Source organism: Mycteria americana, chromosome 3 (genome assembly GCF_035582795.1).
Source record: "Mycteria americana isolate JAX WOST 10 ecotype Jacksonville Zoo and Gardens chromosome 3, USCA_MyAme_1.0, whole genome shotgun sequence".
NCBI lineage: Eukaryota > Metazoa > Chordata > Aves > Ciconiiformes > Ciconiidae > Mycteria > Mycteria americana.
The window spans coordinates 117,111,273-117,137,122 of record NC_134367.1 but is presented as its reverse complement, the minus strand read 5'-3'; the positions used below and the strand labels follow the sequence as shown (position 1 = coordinate 117,137,122).

The 25,850-nt window shown below is 38.1% G+C and overlaps 1 protein-coding gene across 1 annotated transcript in view; it reads right to left on the bottom strand.

Moving 5' to 3' along the window:
- The window catches only part of MRPS5 (mitochondrial ribosomal protein S5), a 74,544-nt gene that overhangs the window by 28,134 nt on the left and 20,560 nt on the right, over nucleotides 1–25,850 (bottom strand). The window contains exons 3-5 of the mRNA XM_075496762.1: nucleotides 16,382–16,507; nucleotides 15,858–16,091; nucleotides 10,770–10,804 (exon numbers count right to left, since the gene is read on the bottom strand). Of these exons, the coding sequence (XP_075352877.1) occupies nucleotides 10,770–10,804; nucleotides 15,858–16,091; nucleotides 16,382–16,507 (395 nt within the window). The remainder of the gene's footprint in view (nucleotides 1–10,769; nucleotides 10,805–15,857; nucleotides 16,092–16,381; nucleotides 16,508–25,850) is intronic.

Here is a 25,850-nt window from a genome sequence, read left to right as displayed (position 1 = left end):
CTGGAAAGCTGAGGCTTTCATGCATCCCAGTGTGATACAGGGGATGCCCGCACATTGACAGAGGGGAAGGACGAGCACTCTTGCTGTTTGTTTGGCAACTATTTTGCTCACAGATGCGTGAGTTACCAGTTGTGAGTTACAATTTATGAATTAGAGAACTTTTGAGTTAGAAACCTCATGAATTAAGTGATGAACTAGTGAATTCACGTTAGACTAGTCAGTACAAAGGGGACTGAGTGCCTGTTTGATGTGTTTGTTTTCCTTCCTAGTAAGCTCAAAAATAAAGCTTAATATACGGAGTATGTTGTTGTACAGAGTACAGAGCCCTGTAAATTTGAGCAATCCAAACGGACCGTGACAAGCACACCTTGCTTCTCAAAGTGCCATACAACAGTTGAGGTAAATGCTGCATCCTAACAGGTCTAAGGCAATCAAAACAAGCATGCTTGAATCCAGCTGAATGTCTGAAGAAAACAATTCTTAACTTAATTCCTGGGAAAATATAATCCGTATGCTTTTCAGAATATCCACTCAATTATCCACTTAATGCAATTTACTTTGATTGATTCTATGTAAGGAAGAACCAGTTAGTCATTTTTACTATGGAAGTGTTAAAAAAGATCTCTTTTGTTCTCTCTTCTTCCCTCCCTTCCCACACTCTTAGTAAAACCAAACAAAAACGACACAAACACCCAAAAGAAAAAGGTCCACATACAGTTTTACCTACAACATAAGAAAGAATAGGAGATAACCCTGAACTAAAATAGCAACATAAAATGATTTTGTATTTCAAGGACTAAAAAAAGGTAATACCAACATCCCAGTACCCAGCTCATGACATATGAAGCTCTGTATATAAACCGAAGCACCAGTGTACTTATATCTGCAGAGAGCAGCTTTTGCTTTAAGGATAGTATCAGTGTCTTTATGTTGCTGCCTTTTGCACCATTTCCCTGTACAAATTGAGTGTATTGCTTGACCTGAACTTCTTCAGCAAGTCTATATCTTTCTGTAATTTAACACTCAAACACAAATAAAGGGGTTTTTTTGTTTAAAAATGACAGTACCATATCCTAACCATCTGGCTGAAAAAGGGAACTATTCTGATACTGGAAAGATTGCACTGACCCAGTTACAATGGGGCCATGCTTGCACAAAATTGTTCAAGTAAAGTTATCTTTATTAGAAACAGGTAACGAAAACAAAAAAGCATGAACATAATAGTAAGTGATCAAAAGGCAGAGTGTTCACAACTGGCAGAGGGCAACTTCAGTGTTGGACAAAAAACCAGAGATCTGACTCTTGCAAAGGGCATTATTTGTAACTTTATCTTCTCCCTTAGAAAGCTCCCCTTTGTGAAAGATTGAAAGGGCCACTAACCTCATGTTATGTGCTTTCATGCCTTACTGATTACTAGGTCTCACTTTCTAATTTTGATTGCACTACAAGGCAAATACTATCATAACAGAGGATATCATGTAGGCTACTTTTTTTACCATGTTGATTTTGGAGAAAAATAGAAGAAAAATTCATCTGAGGAGGGATGCTACACTAAATGAAGCCTTCCAATTAAAATAAGAATGGTATATGTCAACTACAGCTGTAAATTTTAATTACCACTGTTATTACATTATGTTAAACAACAGTAAATACTACCACCAGTTCTATTCACAGAAATTCTTCTTATGTGTAACATATGAGCAAAACAGGAAATGTGCCTTCAGGTTGGCAGGGAATGAAAGAAACAGGTAGCCCAAGTCACCTACTCTTAAGCAACGCAATAGTCTATAGGAAAGCCAGAAACAAAACCAATATGCAGTCCCTCCTGCTGTCCCTTAACATTCACTCAAGCTAGCTTTTTCTCTATGACAACTTTAGCTCTAGTTTACATGAAAATCTGACCTTGTCTGTACTCTATTTTACAAGCAGGGAAAAAATCAAGTTAGCTTTTCTGTTTCTACATTATAAGAAAACACTTTAATAAGCAATTTATCTCTTTTAGCAAGGGAGCACAGCCTTTTTAGTAGCATAATCACAACAGAAAGGGGCTTTTGTATCTTTGTTCATAAGACAGTCCTTTAAAAATGGCTTTCAATTTCTTGTTGCAAAGTATAATTTCCCAGCAAACATTACTTTAATATCCTGTACTGTTGTGAAGATAAAGATAATGGAAAAGACATACAGAAATAGCATCATGTGTGCCATCTATTTAAAATAAGAATGCTAAAAGAGATCTGTTTATTTCAAAACTTGTACCTGTTATCAGAAAATTATAGGACTCAATTATCTTGGGTTCACTGCTGGCTTTGAATATAGAAGTTTTTGCTGCTGCTGCTGTTTTTCTGCAAAAAACACTCCTCTCTCTCAGTTCACATTGGTGGCAATCTCATATAAGAGTAGAACCCCTGCCTGCTTCTAAAAGCTTTTTTATTATTCAGATATAATAAAGCATTGAAACAGATTTCTATAGCACATGGAAGCATTGCACAGCAATTTATTTTGTTGTTTAATTTAGTGAATTTGACTGTAAATAATTCTGCCAGCACAGAATGGCCACCTTTAGTAAACACCTACTGTAGTATCCAAAGTGACAGTCACTTCTGACATGTCAAAGTAGCAAAACAACAGCCACTTTTCTGCAATGTGCCCTTTCAATTAACTGAAAGCACTGATTAAGAAAAATCACTTCTTTTATGAGTGTTATCCATGCAATTCAACTATTATAAGTTGACTTCCAACACAGACACAGCTAAAGGCTACCTGGTCTAAATGGCCTTTTCTACATCAGAGTCAAAGCCCAGAGTACCCAGTCCCCTCCAAAAATCCATTTACTTAAAGGAGCTTTAACAAATTGTGTGGGGTTTCCAAAACCCACCACAACAATCTACTGTGTGGACAGCTACTCCTGATCTAAGAGAAAGTAAAAAAAATAGAGAAGGGTGTTCTCATTCTTCAGAATCTCTAATGAAACTGCACACGTGTGGTTTTAAACCTGAGAATAATAGATTAATTTTGCATGTTAAAATAAGAATGCATAAGAAGTGTATGGTGCAATTCAGGACATCTCATTAATGCTCATGCAAACATTCACTTTTGTTGCATTTATCATTCTCAGCATAATCCCTAAAATACTATTAAATGGGAATTTGGTATGTAAATAGATGATCCACTTAAATATGATCAGATGATCACCAGCTTTTTTTCCAATAATACCATCCTTTAAAAGCTGTTTTGAGGAAGTCTAGACGCATGCACACCAGCATGTGCAATAAGGTATAGAAGCATGCAACCCATTTATTATTGCAACAAACCACCTGTGACATTAAGTGCAAGTTAGCTACTCATTTTATTTTCTATCATCTCTAGGCACCAATGACAAATCTGACAAGAATATATTAGAGATACTTGAGAAAACAGAAAAAATCTTGATACCAAACTCATTTGCATAAGTTTATATTCATGTCTGTTTAGATATACATGAGCATTAAATATGAACTGCCAGTGAAGGTCAGATCCTTTGATAAATGTTATCTTAGGATTTAGACTGAATACACTCATTAATGGAAATGATACCCCTCATTAACTTTGATTTCATTTGGTTTTGTGCATACCAGTACTACTTCACACATTCTGTTGAAGACTCTGAAAAGTCAAAGTTGATTTTAAATAGCAATTTAGTTTTAAAATAAATAGTGAACATATCCAAAGAATAAAATAGCTTTGTCAAGATAACAGAAGGGACCCTACAAATGTTCATCTTACTCTAAGGCCTAAGTGCTGGAATATTAAAAACTTAAAAATGAAAAAAAAATGGTGAGGACTTAATTCAGGAAAAAAATGACTCAGGCAGCAAGGCAAAGAAAGGTCTATAAAAAAAGTTGATTTTTTTATAGTGATGGAGGGATTCACTACATTTAGGGGGAGAGGGGACTCTAGAAACAAGGAGAAGGAAGGAAATCTATTTTTAACTCAGGCAAGACATTTGCTAGAGCCCTTTGGAAGTTCCAACAGGACAGCATTGTTCTCAAATGCATCTGAAACAGAAAGAGAACAGTTCAACTGCTGCAGATATATACACACACACACATATATATATATATATATATGGACTAGATTACAGACTACTCCCAGCTGCTGCCAGGGAGGAAAGCATTCTTCTTCTCTCCCATCACATATACTGAGAATAGTACAGACCTACTTTCACCTCATGATAGTGTCAGATGAATACTCTTTGGCAGCTGAGTGCGTATCTTTGAAGGTAAATCTGCCCTAACCTTAATAATTATGGTACTTACAAAGTAAAATAAAGTGGAGTGCACAAAGATGTTTACAGATTAAATGAAATGCACCTGAAAAGTCTTAAAGAATCACAGGTAAATGGGTTAGAAAGTTACTGATTTTGTCTTCCCACCCTCTCTTGACAGATTTATCTAACTTGTTTTTAAAAACCTCCAGTGACAGACATCCCATATACTCCCAGACAATCCATTCTAGTATTCAACTTTCCATTTGCAACTCATTCTTTATGTCTAAATTTCCCTTGCTCATTATTTAAATCCATTGCTTCTTATCCTTATTACAGCAGACATGTAAAACAGCTTATTCCTTCCCCCTTCGGAGGATTTTTTAAAATACATAAACCAACTCATGACTTTTAATTTTCCAATCTGACATTACAATGCAACATCGTTGTTTTCCATGTCTCAGCAGATATTCAAACCACTGCAACAAGCAAGGATTTTGATACATAGGATTAATCTAGAAATCACTCAAGCTGCTGGATGGATTCCCAACTGATGGCTGTCACAGTAAAATGCAGGAAGATAATCAAGGACAAAGAAACCCATTTGCTCATTTATCAGGACAGAAGAGAACCCTCAGAGGCTTTTCTGGAGTACAGCTGCCAGTCAACTCAACTTCTGACTTGCTTGATTATTCTTTTAACTTTCAGAAAAGGAGCTGTTGCCAATCAGGCTATTCTGTTTAAGGAAATGTTTCTCATAATCCATCTCTCCCAATTAAATAGACTTAAAGTAACTCACTTTCCAATAGGTTATGCTCGTACACAGTTCAAAAGAAATGAATGCTGCTCTCAGTTATATTAACTTTGTTCTTGCACCCTGTATACATTATTTATTAGTTACTCAAGGCCATTTAAAAGGTGTATTATTTTAATTCTGGCAAAATCTTACCTACCCTGGCCCCATATATTTCAATTAAGACAATGGATAGACTCCTATTACCACATCAAATACAACACTAAAATTCTCAAATGTTGGTGAGAATAATTTCTGAATAAAACATTCTTTCATGGAAAGTACCTCACCAAGGAATGGCAAAACAATTTCAAACAAAAGGCAGTTGACCATCATTCCAAAGACAGGTGCCACAAACAATGCCAGGGAGTTGAGAGCTAAAAACAAAAGGACAGAAAACTGTTTCTTGTCTCCACAAGAGATGTGGTTCACAGTTGATATTCAGTACTTCTGGTTCCACCCCTTATCCTAAGCTCCTACATAAGGCACCATGTAAGAGTATTATTATTAAAGCACATTATTTATTTCCCTAACTTGAAGTATCTGCTTTTTTCTCAGAAGAGACAGTGATGGAAACTAGATACTGATGTAGCTTTAAGGTCTCTTGCACATCTCACATCCTACTCCTAAACCTATGCAGTCTTGTGTTGCAGTGAACCCTGCAAAACTGGCAGATAAAGGGACTCTCTGCTCTATACACTTGGTCCTGTTCTGGACTGGGACATGGCCATCTCCTTCCCTCTTTGACTACAATCTCATTTAAAGGGCAACTTTTTCCTTTCTCTCCAAACCAAGTAAACACTTGATTTCACAGTTCTTTAGGCAGCAGCTCTGATTTTATTGTCAAGGGACTGGTTCACTTTTTCGTGTCTCAAAAAGGGAGATGTCTGGCCATGTTCCAAGAAAAATGCAATCAGACATAAGGTCTGGCAAGAAAATCAATGTTTGGCATTTATAGCTTGCTTCAAGATATGCAGTGCAGAAGAAAGCTGCAGCCTCAAAGAGATTAAAATCTGAATATGATATTTTACTATGACCACAATGCAAAATCTTGAGCCAGAATAACACTCTTCAAGTGCATCCTACTAATTAAGAACATGATATTCCTTGCCAGTTTTGTCAGACAAAGGATTTAAAAAAGGATTTGCATGAATGAAAAACAGCTGTTCCAACAATATATGACAGTGCATGGTAGTGGACAGAGGGAGTGTGATCCTTTCCAAAAAGGCTGTCACTAGTGAACTTTGGTAGTGGAACACAAGATGATATGGTATGAGTGAACTAAATAGAAACTCAAACACAGATACTTTGGAACAAATACCTTGTCTGGACACAGGTACAATATGATATTGGCAAAAAATACAGGACACGTTTCACAGAGCTGTTTGGTAAGTGAAGCTGTAGTAATGACAAGAGTAAAGTGATGAACAGTCATCTCTACCCATTTAAAATTGCGTAACAACTCAATGGACAGTCACTTCATTTTATAGTGATAAAAGGGTGTCAACATTCATATTAAGCAAAGAGACCTGGTGTGCATCTATCACAGAATGTGTATTGACTCAGGTTAATACCTTGGCTCTCAGATCATGGTTAGAAATGAGAGAAGTCTCTTTTTCAAAGCAGTAGCTAGACTAGTATAGTTTTTCAATAATAAAGCAGTTAAATATTAATTGCAAATGAAAGTTCTGATGATAATGCTGAAAGGAATATAAATCTAATAAGCAATTTCATCTGTAGGTAAGTAAATAACACAAGACTGTTCTAAAGTGACAAATTTACACAACTGGTCATAGCCAGCACAGGTTCATGAGGGGAAAGTCCTATCTAACCAACTTAATTTCCTTTTATGACAAGGTCACCCATCTAGTTGACCAAGGGAAGCCAGTAGATGTGGGTTTTGGGATTTTAGCAAAGCTTTTGATATTGTCTCTCACAGTATCCTTCTGGACAAAATGTCCAGCATACAGCTAGACAAGTCCATAATACATTGGGTGAACAATTGGCTGACGGGGAGGGCTCAAAGAGTTATAGTAAATGGGGTTACATCAGGCTGGCGGCCAGTCACCAGTGGGGTTCCCCAGGGCTCAATTTTAGGGCCAGTGCTCTTCAATGTTTTTATAAATTATCTGGATGCAGGAATTGAATGTACATTAAGTTTGCCGATCATACTAAACTAGGAGGAGCTGTGGACTCCCTCAAGGGTAGAGAGGCCTTACAGAGAGATCTGGATAGACTAGAGAGCTGGGCAATCACCAACCATATGACATTTAACAAAAGCAAGTAACAGATTCTCCACCCGGGATGGGGTAATCCTGGTTATACATAAAAACTGGGGGACGAGAGGCTGGAGAGCAGCCCCATGGAAAGAGATCTGGGGGTTTGGGTTGATGGCAAGTTGAATATGAGTCAGCAGTGTGCCCTGGCAGCCAAAAGGGCCAACTGTGCCCTGGGGTGCATCGAGCACAGCACAGCTAGCCAGTCAAGGGACGTGATTGTCCCACTCTACACTGCACTGGTGCGGCCCCACCTCGAGTACTGTGTACAGTTTTGGGCACCTCAATATAAGAAGGACATCAAACTGTGTGTCCAGAGAAGGGCGACCAAGATGGTGAAAGGCCTTGAGGGCAAGACTTATGAGGAGCAGCTGAGGTCCTTGGTTTGTTCAGCTTGGAGAAGAGAAGGCTGAGGGGTGACCTCATCACAGCCTACAACTTCCTCAAGGGGGGCAGCAGATGGGGAGGTGCTGATCTCCTCTGTCTAGTGACCAGTGATAGGACACATGGAAATGGTATGAAGCTGCATCAGGGGAAGTTCAGGTTGGACATTAGGAAAAGGTTCTTCACTGAGAGGGTGGTTGGTCACTGGAACAGGCTCCCCAGGGAAATGGTCAAGGCAGCAAGCCTGTCAGAGTTCAAGGAGTGTCTGGATGATGCTCTTAGTCATATGGTTTAGTTTTAGGTAGTTCTGCAAGGAGCAGGGAGTTGGCCTTGATGATCGTTATGGGTCCCTTCCAACTGAAGATATTCTATGATTCAATGATTCTCATTACTTTACACACAAAGCTACTGGGTTGATTGATGCACCATAGTATTTGTATATTCTGTGATCCAATGATTCTCATTATTTTACAGACAAAGCTACTGGGTTGATTTACACACCATAGTATTTGATAAATTAAATTTTAAAAGGTTTAATTTAATTTATCAAAGCATAATGCAAGTTTTGACAAAAAGTCCTTAGGAATTCATTTGGTCTGTGAGAGTTCAGCGGCAGTTACTGAAGGCTCAGATTCTTCCACTCTGGGTGCCCAATTATGCAAAGGAAGTCACCTTACAGCAGCTGTTTCCAGAATGGCAGCACTCTCTCACAACCACCTCTGCAGAATGCTCCACAGGGATGCCTTCCTCCACCCTGCAGCTGACCTGAGGAGTCACAGGGACAGTCTCCTGCTTTGCGGAGCTCCACAGACTGGTGAGGTAGGGTTCAGGGCACAAGGATCAGAACATGGCTCTAAGTTCTCACCCCACCAAAAAGTGCTACAAATAACACTGAATTTCTCCCAGCCCCTTCTCCTTCACCAGTAAGACCAATACTTATGGACAAGAAAGACTTGGACAAATCTTGGGCTTTCTGATGCCCCCAGCTGGAAGTGGTCGATTTGCCACACCATAGAGGATTTTGCTTTCTAGTGCATCAATCATTTTAGCAAATATCAAGTCCTTTTAACTTGTATTAAATTTAGGTATTTAAATTTATACATTTAAATAAATTTATTTGATAGGTATATCAATTTTAATTAGGTATTTAAATAAATTAGGTATTTAAAATTTTAGGTATTTAAATAAATACATTTATTTATATTAGGTATTTAGGTATTTAAATAAATACATTTGATATTTCAGTTGTCTAAAAACCAAACTTCTGCACACATATAGAGTTGGAAATTACTTGGCACTGCTACCACAAGTTTCACTAAAATTACAACACAAGTAGAAGAGAAGGGAACATGCAAGGATACAGAGCAAATAATTGTTCTCACTTGCAGAGTTGCTCCCTTTCTGGATGATGTGCATCACCCGATTCTGGACTGGGAGCAAATGTATCACAAGAAATCAATTTATTTCTGAAGTCATGATTCCCCCAACAATGCTTATACTAGTTCTACGGTTTCCATAGCAACTAATGTATTTGAAATGAAAGAAAAACTAGTAAGATAAATGGGAAGCATAAAATATCTTGCAATAGTGTGGCTGTCTGTAGCACTAATTGATAATGGTCTGCTTTGGAATGAGTTGCAAGTTGCCTTTTCAGTAATGGCTTTTCCATAGAGAAGTAACATTGGTCCACATATCTGCATTACTAACACTTTACATTTCACCAGTAGAAAATTATTACCAATGGATTACCTTGTTTTCGAAGCAAAATCGACCTTTATCATATTTGAAATAACTATCTTCTCTGACCACATTCTGAGCGGTGTTTCTGTTGAAATCATTAAGAATTTGGGTCACTAAAGAACTTTTTTGGGGTAGCTTTAAGGACCTTACCCTTTAGCTTGAAGTTTTGCTGTCAGTCAGCAAACATCTTGAGTGACATGGATTTAGTAGTCAGCTAGTATCACTTCACACCAACCAAGGGATTGCACACAACCAATTACACATTGGAAAGCTACTGTATGTTTAAAAAAGGTGACAACATCATGAAATGTAAGAGATTAAATATTTTTAAGTCTCTGTAGCTTCTTAACTTACCACAACAAAATTATTCTAAGGTGATTCACTGATTTTATTTAATACCTACGACATGCAGAATGTATTTCAGCACATATGCTGTTCTTTAAAATATTCCACACTTCCCTTAAGAAGCCCTAGTCAGCCAGGCACAGAGTTCAAGAGTACAGAGAATAATTCTATGAAGTCCAACCAGAAGTAAATTCACGAGATAAGCATGTGGGAGTCAACCTCATTATGTGCAAATAGAGACAGCAGGATTTACAGCATATATTAGATCTTATTTACTAAAAACCAGAAACAAGGAAAATACCAGAACACAGACATCTTTTGTCAGTTACTAGTCTTGATTGACAGATATTTTTAAAGTGAGATGATGCAACACAATCTGTTTAGAAATGAGGGTGGAAACAAGACTTGCATTAGTCCAGTCATAACCATCATCCTTACTCTGTCAATAAGCACAAAGTGAAATGATATAAAACTATAAATGGGAAATTTTGTCGGAATATTTTTCCCAGAAGATACAAATATCATAGGTTAAGACATCTAGGACGAGTATTTTATTACTTGAGACGCACACAAAATGGGATCTTCATCCCACTCACCCTCTGCCCTGTGCTGCTGCTCCCCCACTTTAATTAATTAATTATTTTACAAGCAGAATTATACAACTTCCTACTTGTAGTTTTGTCTGAGAAATAACCGTAACACTTTACTAGGTTCCTTTTTATGGTTTTATGTATTAAAACTTTATCTGCAGGCATTTGCCATTTCAGAGTTGCTCAAAACCACCTTTGAATTAGGTATTATTTGCTCAACAGAGAAGATAAGGCCTCAATGAAAAGAATGACAGATTATGTCATGCAGTTGAAACAGAATACCAGATTAATTCCTATTGCTATAAGATTGAGTTAGCAAAGACTGGTTAAATAATTGCAAGCTCAATATAAAATACTGATAATTATTTAAAGTCCTTGAAAAGATTTGTAACACTTACCTCAATGACCCTTGTTTCAAAATCTTCGTAAGTGTCTGTTGGGAGAAAAATAGGGTATTACATTTCCTTGTACTACTTACCTATCAGCACAGCTCCCTGTAGGTGGTATAATTTAAAAAGGACATAATTTTTATGTAACTATCATTTATGAATTAATCTCAGCAGTAAGTAGAAAAGGTAAGAATAATTTGAATAAATGTATCTAAAATGAACTTTATTAGTTGCTTCCTTTTAAAAAGACCTCAAATACGTTTTTTTTACTTGACTTCATTCATTCAATCTCTTTTAGAATAAGGTCAGTGAAAAAAATGCATATAGCTCTTATTTATGAAGCATAGGGTTTTTTTTTTTTCATTTCTTCAGTAAAATCAACATATGTGAAAAAAACTAGGTTAAAAAAATCCCAGTTAAAATGGTAACTTCCCAGAAAGTGTAATACTACTCTTGTTATAATTAAGAGATGACAACTGTGAAATAGATTCATTGTGCTCTATTAGGGACCCCAACCTCCAATTGCAATCAATATCTCATCTTTTTAAGTACCATACATGCAAGGAAGTTAAGATGGAAACAGTCTCCAAAGACTGTGCAACCTAAATAACCAGAGTAGCACAAAGGAAGAAGAATAATCATTTTTTAAAATGGTAAAGCAAGACATACAAATTTAACTGCTTTGTTTGAACATCACACAGAAAGCAAAGCTGACAGAAAAACTGTCATCAAAAACTCATCCTCAGAGCCTGATGAATATTTTGATCACAAGCTAAGCTATATATCCTCTCCAAATTGAATGTGAAACTTTCTTTTGGAAATCACTGCAACTCACCACTTACACTGAAACATTTTTGTGAATTATATCTGATACTCTTCTTCCTAATACTTTCCAACTGCAGAAATGCTATGAAAAATAACTATCCACAGTGTGTTATGAAAACAATGTTTTGGGTTTTCACTGGCTGGCAGTGTAAACTGCCTTCTTCCCTAAATACTGCTCTAAAACTGTAAATGAACCCCAAATTTCATATACACTGAGTAAAGGCTGTAAATGGTTAAAAAATAAAAAGGTAAATCACCAAATGGGTCACTTCCGTCATGACTAAACCATTACTCAATATTGTTCAGAATATTCTGAAACTTGTATTAGGAAATCAACAGGGATTCAAAAAAATTGGAAGTATTTCTTGATACATATTTCTGTGAAATTCCAGAAAGGGGAGGGGAAGGATAAAACAAAACAATACATAGCCACTTCAAATAATCAAGAATCACATAGCCAGACTTTTTTTTTCTCTTTCAATTTCAAATTCTGCCTGAAAAAATGTCTTTGCAATCAAAGACAATTACAGCACCATTTATTTTGTCTAGTAAAGTTAAGGTGTCTAGTAACAGTTAAGGTTGCATTGTAAAATAAAGATCACTTCTACGTCACATCTGTGTTCAAGTCTTTTCATCACAGTGGTAATGAAACACTGAACACAGAGCTCTGCTGAGGTGAACTTTACATATTCAGCTCTAAGTGCCGAACATATTCTTTTCACTGCACAGAAAGTTAGTACGTTTCTGCTCTGTCATTAGAAGGGACTTCAAAGAAGTAAGATGTTTTTGAAATGTCTTACAACATTGTGGGGGAGGAAAGAGGAAGAATACTGGAAAGCTCTGGGCATGACATGGGCATCTACACGCACTGCCTCCAAAGACAGTAAGTCAAATGAGAGAGCACAGAACCATGCAAACAGCAGCCCAGTCAGATCTTATATCCCTGACATATGCTGTAAGAAAAGTCATCAAGCAAATCCCTTAGGCTTGGCTTTCAGCTGTTCCACCAGAATTTCTCAAAATCCATTTTATAGAAGCAGGCAAAAATGCTGCAAATCACAACAAGAATCATACTGCCAAAAATAACCCATTTTCTCTGAGTTTCTGTTTCAAAACCTGGGAACCACACAAACACCTGAATATAAATTGCAAATATATTTGTTTCCTTTTATCCAATTGAGAGCATACTGATAATTGATCTATATTTTGATACAGATACATTTTCCACAAGAAGTATGTTATTATCAGTTTGGTTGTGGAAAAAACCCTACTGACTTTGAAAACAATTGACAATGGAGTAAAATGCAACATCTTGGTATAAGAAGCAGAATAGGTAAGAGATCCTTCCAACCTCCTGCTTTTCCAATTTATCTCATGAACAAGAACATTTCAGTATAACACAGAAGACCAGTGTTAATTAAAGCATTTAATACTTATTTTATTTGGTGTAGTCACAGTGAGATTCTGGAGAAAGGCCTGGGAGCTGAAAACAGTATAATGGTGAAGAACTGGGGACTCATTTCTTCACCAAACATTGCTTTATCATTTACACATAACCTCCAAGATTATTATAAACATGATCATCTCGGCACAATTTAGAGATCTGTTAGTCTACAAGAAGTAGACTTCTAGCTCACAGTAGAGCACATGAATGCCAACAGGCACTCTGTTCCCCCTCTGAAGCCTCTTCAGTTGCACAGAAACACTGTAAACTTGGAAGAAAAATAATTTTATTTCCAACTGAAAAATACTGTTCTTTCTCTACTCATAGCTAGCACAATAAGTAAAGGTATAATGGAAGAAGATCCCCCCTGAAAGAATGAAGCATATAAAATCACAGTATGTCCCCAATTTTTTTTTTTTTTAAACATATTGGTCAATTTGAAACAAATTTGTCAGATGTTGAAGGCTAACAACATTGAGGTTTCTACAAACTTCCTGTACCTGTTTTCATTAGAAAATATGAATGCTGTTGAAGGGAAGCTGCAGCATATGCTCAACCTCCAATTATTACTAGAGAATCTAATACCGGAATACTAGGAAGGGCTGAACTGCAGAATCTCCATCAGAACTCATGCTTGTTTAGACACCAGGGAATCCAGCCACACCATAGTCCCAGGACAAAGGGATTCATTGGGTTTGGTGGTTTCAGGTCTATTCCACCTACCACCTTGACAGTGCTTTGCACACAGTGCATTTGCACACAGCCAGTGTCCCAGTACCTCTGCAAAATCATTAATTCTCTGAATAAAAAGATGTTGAAAGAACTATGGGGATCTGAAAATCCCTGCAATTTTTAACAGATTAAAAGGAAATTAGTGTATACTAATCAGAAACTGCTTTTTCTCAAGCACATTTATAATACAAGCTAGCTGTTTCATTTTCCTATTTGATTGTGGTACCCTTTCCTTTTTTTGACAGAACTTGACCTGACTACTACAGCCTCCACACAGCCAACTTTAATGCAAGTAATCAACGTAGTATCAGGCAAAAGCAAAATCAAGGAAAATGCCAGAAGGCAAAATTCATACATGCATAAATGTTGTTTGCAACAGCTGCCACTTCTTTTAATGGAATAAATTACTTGAAAATATATTTGAATTTAAAAACAACATAGTCTTGTGTTCAAATTATGGAACTAGAACCATGAAATTTTCTTTACTTTCTCTATATTCCACCACTGACTTATGGGGAATTTGGAACAATTTATTAATTTCTCAAATCTTCTATTTTTCAGTTCTAAGATTCAGTGACAGGCTGCCAAGTCCATTGTCATGTGACTGCCTTCCATGGAATATTTGCTTTCAAGGTACTAAAATGAAACGCATGGAAGTAAATATAGGAAAACTTTCATTTGTATACTGTAGAATTGCTAGAATAGAATGAATTGCTCTTAAAATTGAAGACAACCAAAAAATACTTGAAGAGATTGGCAGGCAAGCTCTCCTTAAATTCACAAAGTAAACCTGAGGGAAACAGTGTATCTCAGACTCTACAGCAACGGAAGCCAGAAATCATCTATACCAGCTACAGGAATGGAAAACCTGGGAAGGGAACAGAGAAGTAGTAGATAGCAACAACAGCATGAATTTATAAAGCAGAAAGCTACAAAAATGCCAGTGTAACTTCAATCTACACAGACAAAGGCATTAGATCACACTGGAAAGATAATGCTCTTACTACCTTATGTCTTGGTTCAAAGCATGACTGAATTTTTAATTAATGTCCAATAGAATGTAACCAGAGAATATTCACAGACAGAAAGAAATTAATAAACAAACACCAGGCAGACTGGGGAGCAAAGGTGACTGCAAGAAGATCAGACAACAATGTAATTGTGATTCCATGCACATTTTTGTTGACTTGCTGCAACATATGTTCCAAGATCCAAGCTTGCACTGGGAGATCATACTCGTGGACAAAGAGAGCTCCAAAAACATGAACAAGCTTAACTGTTCGAATGCCTGGAGTCTGCAACAAGCCTGAAATAACAGTGCTAGAAAACATCTTTCTTAGCTCATCTTACTATAAAAGCCTACAAAAAGATGACAATAAACATACAAGCATCATTAAGTGCTTCACAAGAAAAACTCAGCTGAATATCAGTAACAACTCATTTTCATATTTAATTAGTTGAAAAGGATTAGGCTTCTAAATGTTAAACAAAGCTACTATAGAATTTCTAGTAGTCTGAATAACAGCACTGTAAAAAAAGTTAAGGTCACCTCTCCACTCTACCTATAGGACTTCTAGTTTCACTATGATATTTAACTAGGCAGCAAGTAAATAAATAAATAAACAACTTCTATTAGCTACATTCAAACTACATCATCTTTAACCATATTTCATTATATGAACTAGAAAAAAAAAGCCTGATTTATCCCACAGGATCCTTTAAGAAACTACAAAAAAACATGGCTGTATTTCATATTCAAGACAATTGATGTTGAACACAGAAAAATATTTCAATACTTCAAGACTCCCATAACAGTCTACAACATAATACAGTAATGTATGACTCTGTAATACAGTATAACATCATGCAGTCTACAACATAATATAATACTCTAACAGCTGTATTAAACTAAGCAGTGATTTAACTTGTGTTAACACAACTTGTTCTTTGATTTAGCTGCCTTGTTTCATGTATGGGCATATAAGACAGAAGTATAAAATCTATCTTCAATCACAGGAAAAGTCTGGATCTCACTTTCTCCGAGTGCCTTACCAGAAAGGCTAAGTAAGACTAAGATAGATATTCAGTTTTCTTACCTCCATTAGGACCTGGGTCAGGAGGATCCAGAATGACACCTCCCCAACACTTTCCACTCCATCCTCCCTCTCTCTTAACTTTTATTTTTCTTTTCTTCTCCCATGTATCTCTCTGCTGAACAATTTCAGACTGAATTCTCTCTCGTTCTTCTTTTTTTCTTTGAGTAACTGCCTGGACTCTACCACTTTGTATCACAGGAGCATTAAGACCAGGCCAGAGGAAACCAGAACGTCCTTAAAAATAACAGAGAAAAACTATGTTTTATGCCAAATTAGGACTGAAACTCTGGAAAAATGCAATAAAATGGAAGGTTCTCACATATTTCAAGTGCATTTTATGATACAGAATTTATATTTAAAAACCAAGAATAACATTAAACAACCCTATCAGGATTTTTTTTTTAAATACCTCAAGCAGTTCTGACACCAAGAAATTAACAGCAATTTGTCAATTTATTAAATCAAGAAACACTATACACAAAAAGGTCAAGACATGTCTTCAGCCCCTTATTTGTGAAATCTACCTTCACCAATCTCCTGGCCTTTATTGAGATTCTTCCTTAGCTTCTTCTTCCTTCTCTTTCCTCTTCCTTTCTTTACTCCTACACCAGTCTCTGCCAAAGCTCCTTTCCATAGCTCATCAGCTGTCACTGAAATAAAAAAGCTTTCATAAGTAACATACAAGTACAGCTTATACTGGAAACTGAAGCTGAACAAAAAAAAAACGTGAAACGTTAACCCTTGCTTGATCTTTGCTGGGATTTAAACTGTAGGATTACTGCCTTGCTAAGAAAGTGATTTCCTACTATGTGTATATGTATCTGGTGCAGAGATGTGCCTCTACTCCTGATGATTGCAATCAGATAGACACACAGCCAGGTGCATGGTTTTTAAAAGGATTTTCAAAATCTATTTAAAGGCAAACATTTCTAACCAGTAACCAGTAAGGTATTAATTCCCAGGTCATTAAAACAAAATCATTCATTAGTAATTCAGAGCAGCAATGCCTGTAAGCACTTATCCAAGGACAAATATCAATGACAGTCAAGTTGAATCACTCTTAAAAACATCCAAGGGTTATCCTGCTGTAAAAAGCCACAAAACACAGTAAGTTAACCAACAACATAAATCTGCTGCTGTTCTCATGTTCTGACAAAATACAAGGTCTCCCTTATTGCCTGTATAAATGCAAAGGAATGCAACGAGGAAGGAACGTAAGACACTTTAAACAGCCTCATCACAGAGCTCAGGCTTCGGTCAGGCCTCCTCACTCAGTGGCTGTGTACAGGACATCCACTGTCTTAAGATGTTTCACCCAATATATGAAAGCATGACTTAGGAAGCACATACTTGATAGTTAACTTCAAACTACTGTTTCCCCAACTGATGGAAATAGAGGATATCCTCATAACTTAGACAAAAACAAACTACACCAAAATAAAACTGATGATGTGAAGAAGACACCACAGACAATATTTCATCCTGTTAGTCCACATTGGAACTGCTATGTTGACAACACAGTGAGGGACAGGAGCTATCCAGGATTTCTAGAGGTACCGCTAAGTGCGCAGGTTTATTTTTGTATTGAATAAAGTTTATATATAGTGTCAAGGTGGCTCTTCCAAAGGTATGACACCCATCTTTTCAGTCGAAAATCCTTTTCAAAGTGGGATGCATAACTGTAATTCTTTTTTGAGAAGTACAATCCTGAATCAAGTGTCAATACATTGGAAAGCAAGCATACAAGGAAGGATACATAAGACTACAAGTCCAGGAAGCTACAAAATAGTATTCCCTCAAGACGGGCAAGAGCAGAATGGCCTAGAAAGTCACTACATACCCGAATAACACATTGTACGAACAGTATAATAAGCCCAAGTATGTAATACAGATTTCATCTATATTACAGACAAGTGGAAATTGTGTATTATAGACAAGGAGAAATGCGCATGGATTGCACATAACAGCAACATTTATCACACTTCTTATATGCTGTGAGGCAAGAATTGTATTTGCTCCTGGGTAGGCTTTAGTCCCTGTAAAAAAGAAATTTCTGAAATGTGAAATAATCTGAAGTAACACTCTTTTTTCTAGACATTCAAGTGAACCCTAATGTCCAGAGGTTTATGGTTAAAAGAATCCCACAAACAGTAACTGTATCAAACAGCTTGAAAACAGTGTCTGAACTGTCAGCCACTAAAAAAATTTGCAGCTGATTACAACAAACTGATTCATGTAGCTGTGTGCTAAATGCAAAAAAAAAAAAAAAAAAAAATTCTTCAGCTGCACAGAACTCACCAAACAGAAAAACTTCATTGCTGACTCAGCATGTTCCTTACAATAAAAGCCAAACTGTGACAGGTACTAGACTGTCTACAAGTAGTGAATATTACCCTAAGATAACACTGCATTAAGGTTCAGTATAGAAAAAGACTGGTGGTACGTAGGTAACGCATGATGCAGCTTTTCATGTTCTAAAGTGGACTATAGGACTATTGCATGAGTTAGAAAGTTGATGATCAATCATGTTAAGCTTCTCAGCTTATTGAGAAAACACTGTGTAACTAGCAATTTCTTTTTTTTATGATAATCCTGCTAGCCTGGAAACATGGAATTACAATAAAGGTATTTACATTTTTCTTTGCAAGGTTATTTTTAAGCCCGAACAGTTCCCCAGTCTACTGCAGTTTGTGTGTTCTCCCAAAGGGTCATAACAGCTACAAAGGAGGCTGCAGAGGGGCAGCAGCAAGCAAGAGAGACAAGAACAGGGAGCTCTTGAGCTGGTAATACACTCAAAAAAACTGCAGCACCTTGAGCTGTATTCTAAATATCTGTATGATAAAATCACTTAATCCCAATAGAGGAAGGTAGCAAAGGTCACAGAGTAAGGAGGTTGTTTTGTACCAAAGGAGACCAGTCAACGCCAACAGATCCAGCAAGATGAGGTCAGACTGAGTCAAGTTTTGGCCTCAAGCACCGTAAAAATTCGGACAAAATTAGAACCAGAGGAAAACGTCACATTTGGTACCAAAGTGCAGTTCATCTAATCAGTCTATAATATCATCATGTGTTTGGAAAGCAGCTGAATTTAATGAAACACATCAGAAGCCTGAGGCTACAAAGTTGAGAGTTCTTTATAAGATGGCACAATGATTTCACAATGATTTTAAGACGAAGTGACAAGAATGGAATATGGAAGGGATAGGCTGCAGTCAAGAAGATTACAATGGTGGGGACATTGCTTATGACAGACAGACAACACAGCAGCGAAGAAAATAAAAATCTGACCATAAGAAAGGTCAATCTGACTTGGCAGCAAACCACCAAGATGATTGGAGAGCATATACATAGGTAGGAGAAACGTCTTGTAATGGAGGAAATAACTCCAAAGAGAAATGAGGATTGCTGTACTGCTTTTCACATATGCAGAAATGCTCTGAAATGAAGACAGTACAGTAGGTATGCAGTCTCTTAGTGATTTGTGGCCTTACCTTTATTTTGCCTTTGTAAAATGGGAGGCTACATGCACTCCACCAAAGCTAAAATAGACCCAGTCATAAAAGCCCCCACACATTACTAGTCAGTTACCAAAAAGCACATAGCTACTAACTGAAAAAAATAAAAGAAAATGTGTCATATATAAGATTTTATTTTATGGCCTAGAATAAGATCCACTATTGAATTTTGCTGAAAGCATGCTTTATGCAAGCTGATCACTAACAACCGCTAATAGTAAGTTTGTATGACACCACTCCATTTTGCTTAATCTACGTAGAAGATGTTTGTAATATTCTGAAAGGGATTTGGTTTTGTATCTTTTTATACTATCCCTGAATTTCAAGAACCAGACAGCCCTAGTGCTTACTTCAGAGGAAGATATTAGACCACACCTCGGTAACTCACAAGTATTACCAAAAAGACTTACTGTAAACTATATCAGAAAACAGTATCATAGATCCTGATAAACTGAGATTAAAAGCAGATTTCTTTGCCTCCTGCAAGATGAGTTCCCAGCTTGCTTAGAATATAAACTACAAAGAAAAACAAACAGCAGTTAAGTTGGAAAACTAAAGGGAGTAAAAGGAGAAGAAAGAATCAACTTTGTAAGACAGCTAAGTAGGCTCACTTCTTCCACTTACAAGCAACTTTTCCTTAAGCTTTTTGATGACAAATAGCCTTGTGGCAGCACACAGCAGAGATTCAAAGACATTAATATTAATGACATAATAAAAAGACTAATGAACATGTTTATTATAATCTGCTTCTTTCAATGCACTGTTGCCCACTAATGCCATTACATCTATGCATCTGTATTACCTTAAGGAACTTAGGAAGGTCTTTTCAATCACTGACATTCTCTTCTGGGTTTCAGCTTGGAACACATACTTTCATTAGCAGATGAATTCTAAAAAGGTATGATATTTCAACCTCTTTCCTTCTCCAGACACCAATGGTTTTGCCACCATCTCCAAACAAAAACAGGATTTGGAATAAATACTTCACACACATGAAACATGAAAGAGCATCTGCAAAGGGAATGTGCTGTTTACATATTCTGTTACAAATGGCACGATAAATTACACTGTCTAGACTCAGCTGCTTAATAACCACAAGGAGACAGTTTTTCTCGGAGGCAGGTCAAAGGCTTAAAAATCAACTCCTCTAGGAACGAAGCCTCACAAACCTCACTATACTCAAGTGCAGAGGGCATTTCCTTGACCTTGTCTTCTCTGCAAAAACACGCGTACCCATCTACAGAAAAGAGAATGCACTCATCAGATCATTTATATGGGTTCAAAAGCAGCCAAACAAATTCATAGAAGAAAAAGCCCCCTAGAGCTATAAATTCAAACAACGATCATCCAATTCTTACTTTCTTCCCATAGCATCAACTGCTGTTGGAGACAGGATGCTCAGTTAGGCAGACATTTGGTCTGCTGAGGCAAGGTTTTTCTCATATTCTAGAAGTTCATTTTTAACTTATTCCTCTACGACACTACTGTAAAGTATAGTTTTCATATTCAGTATCTGTTAGTTTTGAAAGACGTTTCTGAAAAAACAGTATGGATTCCATAAGTTCTTAGAAAACACACACGTTTCTATCACCTCACCACAACTGGAAGCACTGAAGACTGATTAAGAATAGGCCAAGCATTACAAGGATCACTCACCATAGTGAAGATGTACTTAACAGACAGCATCAGCCCCAGTGCTGCAGCACCTAAACAAGAACAATGTTCTCTAGCTGTACACTGTCATGGTGGAAAGCCCTCCATCTGGACTTCTGAAGCACTTTTTCTCCTGCTAGGCACAGTAATCTTGAGAATAGTAGGTATCTCATTTCTGAGGCTCTGATCTTAAGCTTTAACTAGACAGAAAGTCAGCCTGAAAAATTCACGATCATTTGCAGTCTTAAGCATGTATGTGGTTTATCTTCTATTAGTTTTCCTCTCTCCTTGTATATCTATAGCTTCCTGAAGCTTCAATTTTGACTATATAATTAGCCAAAAAACTCAGACTATTTCTGATTATATATGGTTTTATTAGGAAACAAAGCAGCATATGGACACCATAAAACATAATGACCAAGCTAAGACAAAGGCACTGAAAAAATGCTTAAAATTATTTGAAGAATGACCTCAGAATAAAGAAAACAAAATTAAAACATGACTCCCAAAACATTCAATCCACCCTCCCCACTGGATCTAAGTTAAGTCACTAAATTTGAATTTATGAAAATATATTATTGCTTCTACTCTAGTGTCACCTTGTATACTTTAGTGAAATTCAACTCCCCATCTTCAATACTGTACAAGGAGTGAAATACACTAGAGCCACAGATTCACAGAAAAATTTACATTATAAGGGACTTCAGGAGGTCCTTGATCTAATCCCACACTCAAAGCAGAGCCGACCTCAAAGCTAAATTCAGCTTCACGATTATGTGAGGATGGCCAGAGACTTGCTCAGTCATATTTTGAATATCTCTAGTAATAGAAATTCTACAATCTCTCTGGGCCCTCACCCTGGTCCAGTGTTAGACCACCCTCATGATGAAAAATTTTTTCTACTGTGTAACCAGCATTTTCCTTTAGTTAACTTGTGTTCACTGGCCTTTGCTGTTTGCCTATACACCTCAGAGAAGTGTGTCTCTGTCTTCTTTAGAAACATAAAATAATTCAGGTTTGAAGGGACCACAGGATTTCACTGGCTCCAACCTCTAGCTCAAGCATGGCTACCTCCAACTTGCTCAGAAGCACCTCATGATACAAAAGCTAAGATATCAATTTTATAAAGAAATCTTATTTATGCACCTGAAGAAGCAAATTGATTTACATGTACAATCAGGTTGCCAAGAGACCACTTGCACAAAGAACCTAGCCTAGAATTCCTGTAACAGAACTGGGAAGAGAACAAGATTTTCTCAGCAACGTCATGTAAGTAGAAAAAATTCCTTCCTTTCCATGTTAGGGAAGCAAGGAATAAAAAAGTGCCTTCACTCTCAAAATTTCAGAGCCAAGGTGAGAACAGTAGCCTAAACCTAGGTCTATAATAAAATCTTTAATACTCAGGCAACCACTGGTATGACTGCCACAGCAAGGCTTCCAGTGGCAACATATGCTAGAATAGCATTTCAATCCCAAATTCCAGGTTCCCTATTAAGGCATCTATTCCCTAATAAGGCATATAACCTGCATATACAGGTTGCAGCTTACAGACAAAAGTACAGTACAAAAAACATCTAAGCTGAAAACTGCTAGTAACATGTAAAAAGCCTATTTTCCATGTACATTAGGCCTACAAAGGCAAAAATCACAATGAAGTAGAAACAAAAAAAAAAAGAACCAGTATAAGTTAAAGAGACTTCAGATTTTTAATAAACTCACATCCATCAATGAGACAGGAAGAACAAGAGCAACAAAAGTAGCTCTTTTTTTTATTCCTTTGCAAGCACATTATGAAATAGTATATTTCAAATAACTGAGCATAAATTTTTTTTCTCTATCAGTCAACAACAACCAATCAGGTCATTAAATGACCCAAAGTTAGAAACAGATTAAAAGAAACCTTTGGTTTTAATACAAACTAACACTTAGAATTCTTAATTCATATTAATACTAAATCTATTTTGATTTAAAAGAAATTTCCTTGAAGGAGTCAGGACTATCCACTAATATGAATTTGCCAGCTGTTTTAAAAATACTAGAATGACTTGAAAATAGTGTTTGTATTTAGCTACCCACAGCCAGCATGGTGGATAAATGTGTAGTATCTTACACACACTAGCTGATGAGATAATTTTCATATTTTAAAGTTTGTATAAGAGAAATCTGAACTTCAGGTCAATTACAGCCTACCTCATGTGACTGCACAAGTATGGCATGGCAAGAAAAAAATGGTAGTAGTGATAGCTGCCAATGTAATGGGTGCTCGATCCAGCAGCTGCCTGAAGACTTTACGAGCGAAGTAAGGTAGATGTAGCTGGCTCAGGACAGGAGAGAGAAGGCAAAGGAAGTGATGGTGTTTCTTACATTCAAAGGATAAGATCCTTTAACTTAATTTAGTAGTTAAGACACTTGTCTAGAATCTGCAGACCCAAATGCTACTTGATTTGAAGGACTTAAGTGCAAGATATTGCACCTCAGTCGGGCAATCCCCAGTATCAATACAGGTTGAGGGATGAAGAGATTGAGAGCAGCCCTGCGACGAAGGACTTGGAAGTACTGGCACATGAAAAACTGGACATAAGCCGGCAATGTGCGCCCACAGCCCAGAAAGCCAACGGTATCCTGGGCTGCTGTCCTGGTTTTGGCTGGGATAGAGTTAATTTTCTTCCTAGTAGCTGGTCTAGTGCAGTTGATAACACACTGATGTTTTACTTGTTGCTAAGCAATGTTTATGCTAGTCAAGGACTTTTCAGCTTCCCATGCTCTGCCAGGTGTACAAGAAGCTGGGAGGGGACACAGACAAGACAGTTCATCCAAACTGGGCAAAGAGCTATTCCACCCATATGTCGTCATGCTCAGTACACAAACTGGGGGGAGTTGGCCAGGGGACAGCGATAGCTGCTCGGGGACTGGCTGGGCATCACTTAGCAAGCGGTGATTGGCTGCATCACTTGTTTTTCTTTCTGTGTTTTGTTTCTCTCTCTCTCTCTCTTATTATTTTCCTTTTCATTACCATTTTTTTTTCCAATTATTAAACTGTTCTTACCTCAACCCACAAGTTTTCCTACTTTTGCCTTTCCGATTCTCTCCCCCATCCCACCGGGTGAGGAGGGTGAGTGTGCAGCTGTGTGGTGCTTGGTTGCCAACTGAGGCTAGACCACGACAGTCCTTTTTGGCGCCCAACGTGGCTACTGTGGCCTGAATGAGGTCACGCCACCGCTGAGTGCTGCCCTGCCAGACATGCTAGAACTTCAATACAAACTGGAGTCAAAGGCAGCCAAGTGGTATGCCACAACCGATATCGCTAAGGCATTTTTCTCAATCCCTTTGGCAGTGGAGCACAGGCCACAGTTTGCTTTCACTTGGTGTTCAGTACCCTCGGAATCGACTGCCCCAGGGGTGGAAACAGTCCTACCATTTGCCGTGGAGTGACCCAGATGGCACTTGGAACAGGGTGAGGCTCCAGAACACCTGCAATACCTTGATGACATCAGCGTGTGGGGCAATACAGCAGCAGAAGTTTTTGAGAAAGGGAAGAAAATAGTCCAAATCCTCCTGAAAGCCGGTTTTGCCATAAAACAAAGTAAGGCCAAGGGACCTGCACGGGAGATCCAGTTCTTTGGAATAAAATGGCCCGATGGGCATTGCCAGATCCCAATGGATGTGATCAACAAAACAACAGCCAAGTCTCCACCAAGTAGCAAAAAGGAAACACAAGCTTTCTTAGGCATTGTGGGTTTTTGGAGAATGCCTATTCCAAATTACAGTCTGATGGTAAGCCCTCTCTTACCAAGTGACCCGGAAGAAGAACGATTTCAAATGGGGCCCTGAGCAAGGACAAGCCTTTGAACAAATTAAACAAAGTAAACAGTTCATGCAGTAGCCCTTGGGCCAATCCAGGCAGGACAAGATGTCGAAAATGTGCCCTACACGGCAGCCGGGGAGAATGGCCCTACCTGGAGCCTCCGGCAGAAAGCACCAGGGGAGAGTCGAGGTCGACCCTTAGGGTTTTGGAGTCGGGGATACAGAAGATCCGAGGCCTGCTATACTCCAACTGAAAGAGAGATATTGGCGGCCTATGAAGGGGTTCGAGCTGCTTCAGAAGTGGTTGGTACTGAAGCACAACTCCCCTTGGCACCCCGACTGCCGGTGCTGGGCTGGATGTTCAAAGGGAGGGTCCCCTCTACACATCACGCTACATGGAGTAAGCGGGTCACACTAATCACACAATGGGCTCGAATAGGAAACCCCAGTCAGCCAGGAATCTTGGAAGTGATCATGGACTGGCCAGAAGGCAAAGATTTTGGAATATCGCCAGAGGAGGAGGTGACACATGCTGAAGAGGCCCCATCGTATCATAAACTACCAGAAAATGAGAAGCAATATACTCTGTTCACTGATGGATCCTGTCATCTTGTAGGAAAGCATCGGAGGTGGAAGGCTACTGTATGCAGCCTGTTGTGGTTTAGCCCCAGCCAGCAGCTAAGCACCACGCAGCCGCTCGCTCACTCCCCTCCGGTGGGATGGGGGAGAGAATCAGAAAGTGAGAAAGTGAGAAAACTCGTGGGTTGAGATTAAGACAGTTCAATAAGTAAAGCAAAAGCTGTGCACGCAAGCAAAGCAAAGCAAGGAATTCATTCACTCCTTCCCGTGGGCAGGCAGGTGTTCAGCCATCTCCAGGAAAGCAGGGCTCCATCACGCGTAACGGTGACTTGGGAAGACAAACGCCATCACTCCAAGTGTGCCCCCCTTCCTTCTTCTTCCCCACCTTTATAGACTGAGCATGACGTCATATGGTATGGAGTAGCCCTTTGGTCAGTTTGGA